The sequence below is a fragment of the Cynocephalus volans genome, chromosome 4, assembly GCF_027409185.1.
Source record: "Cynocephalus volans isolate mCynVol1 chromosome 4, mCynVol1.pri, whole genome shotgun sequence".
Classification (NCBI taxonomy): domain Eukaryota; kingdom Metazoa; phylum Chordata; class Mammalia; order Dermoptera; family Cynocephalidae; genus Cynocephalus; species Cynocephalus volans.
In genome coordinates, this window is record NC_084463.1 from 30,808,432 (window position 1) to 30,817,322 (window position 8,891).

At 41.5% G+C, this 8,891-nt stretch overlaps 1 protein-coding gene across 3 annotated transcripts in view; it reads right to left on the bottom strand.

Annotated features, from left to right (window-relative positions):
- NCAPD3 (non-SMC condensin II complex subunit D3) overlaps nucleotides 1–8,721 on the bottom strand; it is a 70,065-nt gene extending 61,344 nt beyond the window's left edge. Inside the window, exons 1-4 of one of the 3 annotated variants that reach the window (XM_063092859.1) lie at nucleotides 8,560–8,721; nucleotides 8,062–8,184; nucleotides 3,623–3,777; nucleotides 49–211 (exon numbers count right to left, since the gene is read on the bottom strand). In XM_063092859.1, coding sequence (XP_062948929.1) covers nucleotides 49–211; nucleotides 3,623–3,777; nucleotides 8,062–8,128 — 385 coding nt within the window. In that variant the 5' untranslated portion in view covers nucleotides 8,129–8,184; nucleotides 8,560–8,721. Of the gene's footprint in view, nucleotides 1–48; nucleotides 212–3,622; nucleotides 3,778–8,061 lie in introns of those variants that run through there. The other 2 variants (XM_063092858.1, XM_063092860.1) reach the window with 2 other exon arrangements.
- Nucleotides 8,722–8,891: the final 170 nt, after the last annotated feature.

Sequence of the window (8,891 nt, forward strand, 5' to 3'; positions counted from 1 at the left end):
AAAGCAAAAATGACAGAAGATTTGTCCTATCCTATCAAGTATACATACCTGGCACTTCTAGTAGTAAAAAATAAAGCCCAGCAGCATGAAGCCCATATTCTCGATATTGCACCCTGACGTTTTTCTTATGGACTATTTGAACAAAGTGATAGAATAATGCCACCAGTGTACTGTGGGAAATATTATTCTCAGTGAAGAAGGTCCAAATACTCTGGGGGGAAAGGGCAAGTCACAAAAATCAGTAATTAGAGAAGTGGAAAAATCTCCTATTTGATTTTTACAAGTATTCTGTGCCTTACAAAAAGAGAAACAGAGCAGTCTGGCTCCTAATGATAAATGTTTGTGATCTTCAAAGAAATTAAAAAGTCAAAATTAAAAATGTATTATTCAAAATTACAAAGATAAATAAGTATACAATAATTTAAATAATTAAATTTTCATTTGCTAAGTTTGAAGCATTATATACTTCTGAAATTATTATAGCTTAAAACTACACTGAGACTCTTGGGACAACCCATATTAGTGATTACTCTGAAAAGTTAACCCTTCATCTATGTTAAATATAACCAAACTCATTTATCACTAATTACTAACTGAGGAAATCAGAGCAATTTATTTAAATTTAAATATTCTACAGATTGTGGAAAATGGGAGCAGGAAGGAAACACATGAAGCTTCTCCTTTGAAGATTTCAGAAGGAGGTTAGGTCAGAAATAAATCCTAGAATAGAAACCACAATTTTATTAATTTTATCATTTTTCTGTATTTTCTTATTGAACACATTAAGAGGAAATGGGTCATTTTTATAAACTAAACTTAGCAGGAACTAAATATGTTTTATACTTGATTATCTTAAAAAAAACAAAGACCCACAAAACTCAAGAAATCAGACCTTGTACTTTCTGTTTCCTTGAAAAGACAGGGAGTAGTAGGTAATACCTCCGATTAGCCATACTGCTTAGCACATGCCACCTTAGAGACCACTAAAAATCCTTCAGTACTTTCCTTTCCCTGTGAAACTTCTGGAAAAAATTATCTCCTATCTTTATAGTAGTAACACCCTCATTCCTAACTCCACTTTCCTGGAACTGTTACCTTGGAGGTCACCAGGGCCATCTAATCACAAGGGCTCCACCTACTCGGTAACCTTGGCAGCATTTGATACTGTGGCCACTGTCCAGGCTTGGTACCAGTGACTGCACATTCCCTAAACTTCTGAGGACTCTCCTATCTCTCCTGGTTTTCTGACCCACATTTCTAACTAAACCTGTTACACCTCCCAAACATCTCCTAACAAAATCTCACATTCAAAAACCTGAAATGGAACTCATAATTTTTCCATTTGACCTTGCTCTTTCTCCATTATTCTCCACCCTTGTTGACAATACCATCATCCTCCTAGTCTTGAAATCTTGGGCATCTGTGACTTCCTTCTTTCTCTCACTCCCCATACCCAGTCAATTTAGCACTTTGCACCATGCCTCAGATATCTGCCAAAGGCTGCCTAGTTCACAAAGCTCTATTAATTCTACCTCAAAAAATGTCCCTCGTTTTTAACCTTCTTTTCCAATCCCCACAACCATAACTCCAGACCATGCAATTAACAATCATAACACCTAGACCACCATAACAGTCTCTCAAGGGATCTTCCTGTGTACAATTTCTTCCCATTTCAGTCCATCTACGGTTAAGAACATTTGTCGCCTGGCAGGTCCGAGTGCTTACAACTAACTGATCACAGAGTTACAAGTTTCTTTGCTACTTGTCTATTCGTACTGCTTCGCTTTACTGGCCTTAATTTTTTTTTTTTTTTTTTTTTGTCTTTTTGTGACCAGTAAGGGGGTCGCAACCCTTGGCTTGGTGTCGCCCGCACCGCGCTCAGCCAGTGAGCGCACTGGCCATTCCTATATAGGATCCAAACCCGCGGCGGGAGCGTCGCTGCGCTCCCAAGTGCTGCACTCTCCCGAGTGTGCCACGGGGCCAGCCCTACTGGCCTTAATGTTTAAAAAGGACATTTGTGCTAAAAGAGACCTGCTGACATTACTTAGACTACTGCTCATTATAACCTCTTCTGCACAGGGCTAGTTGTGAGGATTAAGTGAGTTAACATATGCATGATGTTTAAGACAGAACCTCATACACAGTAAACACCCTATTAAAATTTCCCCAAACTCCACAGTTGAACCCCACTTAAAACTATCTGTGATCTATGCTCAGTCTAACTTACTGTCCTATGTTTTAAAAATTCCTTATGCCTCTCACGTTTAAAGATGTTTTAAAAATTCCTTATGCCTCTCACGTTTAAAGATGTTTTAAAAATTCCTTATGCCTCTCACGTTTAAAGATGTTTTAAAAATTCCTTATGCCTCTCACGTTTAAAGATGTTTTAAAAATTCCTTATGCCTCTCACGTTTAAAGATGTTTTAAAAATTCCTTATGCCTCTCACGTTTAAAGATGTTTTAAAAATTCCTTATGCCTGTCATATCAAATTACTCACAATTCTCTCAACATTCCCTGCATACTGCCGTTGTGCGGCTCCTTCACCAGGAATGCCCTGCAATCCTAACTTCTGCTAGTCAACATTCTACTTACCTGTGAAGACTTGCCTCTGGCTTTCTTTCCAGAACCTTCCCAATCTTACCATGCTCCCTATTCCAGGGCCCTGTTACCCATTATCTGCATCTCTCTTGGAGCATTTTTTGCAACGTGGTTCACAAAATATTTGCAGTCCCCACTCACACTCGTGGCTCGCAGTGCATCTCCCCACCCCTGCCAATGCTCAAGTGTCCATTTTTCCTCCCTGTTAGGGCCCTCAACCTAGGGAGAGGCTTTGAATCTTAATCCCCCCTGTCTTGTCTTCAAAGGCATTTAATGCAGTGTTTAGCATTATGCTGAAGAAATGTTAATTAGAAGATTTAATTTTTAAACAGCCAGGTGAAATCTGTAACTGAAATATTTGTTAATTTAAATGTTTCACAGATGTTACTATCTAACTATTTTTTGTTCTGCTTCCCAGCCTTTCAGTTTTTTGAAGAGCAGTTAGTAATCTAAACATTAATAAGCATGCTAGGTAAAACTCAATATTTAAAGGAACTCTTTGGATAAATCCATTTGTAATTCATCTAACCATTTCTCTAACATCAGCTTTTCTTAAAAGTTAAGTCACTCCTAAATTACTAATTGCATTTTCTCTGACCTTTTCATTTATGATTTGTTTGGTTTTTTCTTCTTCCTTTTTTTTTTTAAAATTTAAATTTTATTTTTTTCATTGTACATTTTTTTAGGGTACAATTTGTTGTTTCAATACATGCATATATTGTATAATAATCTAATCAGAATAGCTGGCATAGCTCATGTGGTTTTCTTCCTTGATTTGCCTTTATATTTTTCCCTTAATTTGCTGTTATAAAAAGTCATCATGACTCGAAAAAAATCACTAATACCTTGAACCTTTTGGGGAAAAGTTATGAGGATATTCCAATAAATGAACCACATTCTTTATATTACTCTTACTGTACACCTTATGAACTGACTGAACAAGTTAAGTTTTAGATTATAATGACTTTCATCTTCCACTTCTAACACCTAAAGATGGCTAGCTTAATTTTCTTGGTTTTTTACCTGTATAGATTCATGTTCTTCAGTAGCAAAGGGGAAAAGACTTTCATAGAGTTTTGTGAATGCATCCAATCCAGTCTCTATGATCTCTGCTTCTATACTGGGATCCAAAGGCTCAGTCTCTGTGAAATCCAGTTCCCACACCGTGTCTACCCATTCTAAGGAAAAACGTAATAAAATTAGTAAGCATACTATAATAAGTAAAAAGCCAATCACCTTTAGACTGCAGATACAACCAAGAGAAGAACAGTTTATTAGTCACGATTATTGTTTAACTGTAACAATATGGGTGTAGCATAATAAAAGGAAAGCAGAAAAAGTTAAGAAAATCTTTTTTATTTTTAATCATAACTGATAGCTGGCTATTAGGTTAATCATCCTCTAAAAATATCAGGAAGGAAAACACTTTTAGCTTTGGGCAATGACACTTCAAAACACTTAATGATGAGGCTTTCCCATATGTTCCATCTGGAGAAGAAAAAGAGATTAATCAAAGATTGCCTCAGATGGTCTTTTGTGAAGAGCTCATAACCAAGCTAATAAACCCAAATTGAGTGTACAGCACTTAATTGGGCCCTTGAATAATAATATAGCATGTTAAAAAACAGATACAATTTCCCCAAGTTAAAACTAGAGGAGACAAGCCAGACTCATACTTGCAGAAATACTCAGTGATTTCAAACTACAGTGATGGAAGGAACATACATAAAGAGACACTGACACAGCATTCTAGCTGAATTCCTCGCCAATCTCTCTTAATTCCAAACCATCTCATACTTTTCTAACAAACTATTTTTCTTCAGTTTTTATTGTTATTCCCCCACACCTAAAATTAGTACTAGATGGAAACATGTGGACATCTCAGACATCTTATTAATCAGGTGCTCCTTCACATTAATATTCAAGTATCTGTGCATCATCAATTTAAAGAAGTTGAGCAGGGTAAGAATAAAGGAAAAACAGAGACGGGTGGCCTCAACCTTTCTTTACAGTTCTGAGCATTAACACTACACTCTGCAAATGAAAACCCTTGCAGTAACTAGCTCCATCCTCCTTAGAATCCATGCTCCAACCTCCAACCTTCCCATCACCTTTTGTCACTTCAGCTTGACCCTAGAAGAGGGAGTCTTTGTACCCCAAGTGGCTTTGCAAAGCATTCCTTCCAAAGATATGCAATGTGTTGCCTGAAAGAAGATCTGACAAATACAACTATATCTCTTTATACTTCAAGTAATGTTTTATTGCTTATTATAGACAGTAGCAAAAGTATCTCAGTGCTGGGGCTGGCCAGTTAGTTGGTTAGAGCATGGTGCTGACTACAACAAGGTCTACAGTTCAATCCCTGTACCAGACAGCTGCCAAAAAAAAAAAAAAAAAAAGTTTCTCACTCCTTATTTTGGCTTTGCTTACAATAGCTCCCCACTGTCAACAGTATCACTCTAATTTGGAAGGCAGTAACTGGCCCTGATTTCTAGTCCTCCTCCTAAAATCATCTGTATGACTTGACTTTAGTCATATCATTTCTAACATTCCTGAACCTCTACTACCTTACCTATAAAATATAGGTAATAATACCTCTCAATTTCACAAGGGGAGTGTTGTATTGAAAGATTTACTAGAAGATGGGGGATGGACAGGGATGAAGAGGGTTAGCAGAGAGAAGAAAGGGGGGAAAAAGTGGTCACTTTCACTCTTCCTGAAAGTACTTAGCACAATGGTCCAAAAACCTGTAGGGTAAAAGCTTAAAAGTGAGAAATTCTGTACACTAACTTTATTTTTTCCTGTGAACTGGAAGAGACTGACGAGATTTTAACAATAGACCACCTCAGTCAGTTCACAATCTCAAGTGTTCAGTGGGAACATAGTTTGAGGACCACACATTAACCAAGTATATTTAATATCTCATGGAACTAAGTAAATTCTTATTAAAATCAAAGTTTCAAGACAAGACAGAGAAAAATCTACAAAGGCAGCAACTCTGTTATTGAGAGACAATACTGAGATAAAGGGTTATTGTTCCTTAGATCCATCCCAAGGATGCATGGGAGATCCCCACAAAGAAAAAAGTCCATCAGTCCTGCAAAAGGAGATGCTCAAATAGACCTAAAAGGTAAGCCATTATACCTGCCAGAGCCACAAAGCAATTGGGTAAAACAGTTCTTCTCTCCTATAAACTAACTCTCTGTTCAAGATACTCATTTCTACCCTGTTGTGTACTTCCCCCTCCCCCACTTCTTTCTCCCTCTTTGATTTTTACCTGTATTTACAAGAATGAGAAAAGAGAAGCCCATGAGGCAGAACTTCTCAAGTCTATAAAATCACACAGGGACAGAGATGCCCGTTATTCCAAGTGTTAGAAGCCAACAGGTGATTCTCAATTCAATAAAAAGGATTCAAAGGTAGGTCTTGGAGTCATAAGCAAAAATGAAGTACAGGAAGGGAGGATACAGGACACCATAGCTTGAAAGAAATCTTCCCATGGAACTGGCTAACATGCTTTAGTTAACTATTCATTTACTCTCTTTCCTAGTCACTCTCCTAAAATTCACTATCACCTTCCTAAAAATGTCTTGCATTTTTTTCCCCACCTCTTTTTTTCTCATCTATTCTCCCATTTATTTTATATTTTTAAATGTACACCAGTGTAACTGATCTCATTTCTGGATCATAACTAACAAGGTCCAATGGAAAAAGAAAAGATCTGATGTCAGGAAACGTAGATCTCATCAATGACTCTGCTTTTACTTAGCTTTAGACTTCTGTCAAATCACTTCTCTATTCAAACCAAATCTCTGTTTTCTCAACTGTCAAATGAAGATAACTCCTGCTCCACCTATTTCACTTAGGATGGAAGAACAGGAAGAAATATATCATTTATTCACTCAAAAAGCATTTTGAGAAAATACTATGGGGAAGCCTTTATGAGTGCTAAGGATACAAAGATGAATGCTACAGAGTTCTTGCCCACAAAGACCTCATCATTTCACACTTAAGATACCAAAAATGGGGGCCTACGATAGAAGAAAGACCACTGAGTTTTGAGTCAAACAGAATGAGGCTAATATCCTGACCTGATTACTTATGAGCAATTATCCTCCTTTTCATCACGGGTAATATGAAATTCTTATAAAAGATAATGTGTATAAAAAGAGCCTAACGATGTGCTAGCTTCATAAAAGACACTCAATAAATGATAGTCATTATTATTTTTATCATGGATGAGTATTAAAATAGTAGTAGATACGTGAAATGTAAAATGCTAAAGAGCATAATAGGAAATCTTACTGGGGGAGGAGGTGGATGAGGGATAGCGGTGGGCAGAATAACTCTTCAGCTGGACCTGACTGTAGAAGTTTTCCAGGGAAAGAAATGCAGGGAAGTTCATCCCAGACAGGCAGCACAGCACAAAAGGAAAGTAAAAACTGTTTAGAAATAAACAAAATAGTTACAACACGGAGTTTCAGCGTGATGGGTGAGATTATTATCAGTATTTATTCAGCAGTTATGTGCCAGTTACTAAGTTCCTCTTTGCAAAAACCCTGTGAGGTAGAAATTATAACCCCCATTTGACAGATAAGAAAACTGAGGCTCAGCAAGGTCAAGCAACTTGCCCAGTGATACAAGGATGCTAGGGAGTACAGTCAAGAGACCAATCCAAGTATCTCTGACTCCAGAAGTTGTGCTCTTGAAAAAGCAGACTGGAGAGAATGTTTGAAGGCTCTTTTCCGGCATGCGAAGGATTTGGTCATTTATTTAGGAAACAAAAGGGAAACATTAAAGGTTTAAAGACCTGACACATTCCAAGTTGTGTTTCAAAAGCGGTCCTGTGGAGGATGGGCTGGAACAGTTAAGCATCAGCAAGCAGCTAAGAGACTCCTGCAGGGGCCTGGGCTGCTACAGTGAAGCCCTGGGCCTGGCCCGCAGCACCAGGAACGGGGTGGGGAGCCCTGAGCACCTCTCGGCAGGACAGCCGCCGTGTGGGCATGAACGGGCTCACTGAAACGCTGTGGCTCCCCGGCGCCATTAGTCGGCTTTGGGGATCCGCTTCCTTCATGTGACGTTTGATGATGGCTGCGTGTGAGACATCCAGATGACCTATGAACACGAGGTCCAGAAATAAGCCTGGCTGAGGAGAGAGGTTTGAGGTTTAGACCTCTGGAACAGACGGGAACGGGTTCGTCCACGAAGATGTGCGCGGTACGGCGGGGAGGGCCAAGAAGACGGGCTCACAAGCACCGGAAAGGCCGGCCCCGCGAGCGCCCTTCTGAATGGCTTCCTGACCGGGCTGAGCCCTGCGGTGACCCGGCTGGCCGCCGTCCCGACGCGCCACGGCCCCGGGATCCGGACACCTCCCCCGCCCGCACCCAGGCCCGGGCAAGTCCCCGTGGGGGGCGCACAGCCTCCGAGCCCTGCCCCCGGGACTCGCGGCTGCATCTCCTCACCGAGGCTGAGATCCAGCGGGCACCAGGGCTGCAGGCCACTGCCAAGGTCCCGCAGCGCCACCATCATCCGCTCCGCCGTGCTCAACTTTCAAAGCTCCGTCCCGCGCGCGCTCCGAGCCGTTCCTGCGAACCAATCACAACGTACGGAATTTCCCGCCGACCAATCACCGTGCCGAGCCGTTTTCGTCCTAGTAGCCAATCATCTGGGCCATCCAAGGCATGCGCAAAGAGTTGGGGGGCCCGAGGAAGGGTGGCCGAGCCGGGTTGCTCCGGGAGATCTTTTAGCGTTCCCGTGAAAGCGGGGGCCAGGAACTAAGTTAAAGTTAATAGCGTCTTTACCCCCTGGTTTTTCTTAAATGGGAGGAAGTCTAAAGGGAATGTGCGACAAGGTACCTTCCTGTAATAACTGTCACCTTTGCCCCCTGTCAAGCGACATGTCGCGTGCGTGTCCGATGGCTGCCTTCACCCCGTCCCACAGCACTTGAACGTTGAACATACCCGAATGTGGATGGTGGCCCAGCGTCTATCGAGCTAACACGATAAGGGAGAAGCAACCAAAAGCACTCCGAGAAGACACCTGCAGTTCCGATTTGACGGGACCTCTGGGCCCAAATTCTACTGGAAAGAGACCGCGGCTGCCATGTCAGCTGAGGGAGACACCAGCCGCCCTCCTCGCACTGCACATGCGCAGCAAGCACGCCTCCGGGCGGACAGGGACCCGAGCGGGGGAGAAGGCGGCGTGCGCACGCGCGCGGCTCCCCGGCGCATCCGGCTGCAGCCCTCCTCCCCCTCCCCTGCCCGGAGCCGCGGGAGCTCCTCGGTGCGCAGCA